Source organism: Aplysia californica, unplaced genomic scaffold (genome assembly GCF_000002075.1).
Source record: "Aplysia californica isolate F4 #8 unplaced genomic scaffold, AplCal3.0 scaffold01107, whole genome shotgun sequence".
Classification (NCBI taxonomy): Eukaryota; Metazoa; Mollusca; class Gastropoda; order Aplysiida; family Aplysiidae; genus Aplysia; species Aplysia californica.
In genome coordinates, this window is record NW_004798377.1 from 77,860 (window position 1) to 79,216 (window position 1,357).

At 37.6% G+C, this 1,357-nt stretch overlaps 1 protein-coding gene across 1 annotated transcript in view; it reads right to left on the reverse strand.

The window, feature by feature from the left end:
* Positions 1–6: 6 nt before the first annotated feature.
* Positions 7–1,357, reverse strand: part of LOC101863474 (poly [ADP-ribose] polymerase tankyrase) — a gene marked incomplete in the record, with an annotated part of 96,184 nt that continues 94,833 nt past the window's right edge. Inside the window, 1 exon segment of the mRNA XM_013090014.2 lies at positions 7–368. Within this exon segment, the coding sequence (XP_012945468.1) occupies positions 238–368 (131 nt within the window).

The following is a 1,357-nucleotide window of genomic DNA, read 5'->3' on the forward strand; positions in this document are numbered from 1 at the left end:
ATTTGACTGTTTAAAATTCCCACAACCAGCAGCCATATATATGAGCTTTTGTTTAGAAAAACAAACAAAACAACCCACCAAAAAAACCCTCTAATAACCTCACGGAGGGAGGAGCGGGGTTTCGGGGACACGCGCTTTTTCCCAAAACAAAACAAAATAACCCGTGACAAACAAACATTTTGAAAAGCCTCAATGAAATGCTGAAGCATGAGTGAGTGAGGGAGTGAGTGAGGAAGCCTATCCGTTGTACATGACCAGATAGCGTATGGCCACCTGGTCAGCGTTGTGGACAATGTACTCGTTGTGTTGTATGGACGCCGGCGGGTGGTACACCATCTGCTGCACCTGGCCCAGGGACAGGCTCGACCCTGAAACACACACACACAAATACATATCAATGTACACACACACACACAAATACATATCAATGTACACAACATACAAACAAAAATAAATATAACTGTAAACACATACCAACACAAATACAAGTAAATGTACAAACACACAAATACATATAAATGTACACACAAAAATACATATCAGTGTACACACATACACGCACAAATATAAGTAAATGTACAGACAAACACAAATACATATCAATATACACACACACACAAACAGATATAACTACACACATACACACACAAATAGATATAAATGTACACATACACACAAATACAAGTGAATATACACACAAACACATATAATACATGTAAACAAATCAGAGCCTCCAGTCTTCCGCAATTTTGCGGATTTCCGCAAATTAGCAGAATTCCGCAAATGGAAAAATTTCCTTCAAAATTCGAGCAAAAATATTTTAAAAAATTATTTTCAAAAATGCGAAATAAAAAATGTCCGTAATTACTAATAGCTAACCCGTACAGGAAGTGCTCTTTTATTTGAAAGTGTAGACAGTGTCTTCTACTTTCACTTTCTAAAGCACAAGCAGAGCACAAGCTCTGTAAACAAGAGGAAGACATGACGATTGTGGTTCAATAGATCTTGGGCTTGCCAAGAAAAGAAATTCTGAAGAGAGCTTGATTTTTTCATCAGACTTGTTTATGTGAACATATTGTTGTTGTGGATTTAGGTTGAATATAAGCTGTCAAGTTATTTAGATCTAGACTTTCTAGCTGTACTACTATAAGAGGATTCAACACATTCTGGTGCAAACCAACACATGCAGAAAAAACAGTTGAACATTAACTGTCAAGTTTGATAGATCTAGCTGTTCTACTACTGATGTGGATGTACAGCTGTCCTCAAAGAAATTTGCGCGCACAACCCGCAAGTTGTGCACGCAACTTTTGGCCTCAGCGCAACTTTTGCCATTTTCGTGAATTCGCAAATTTTA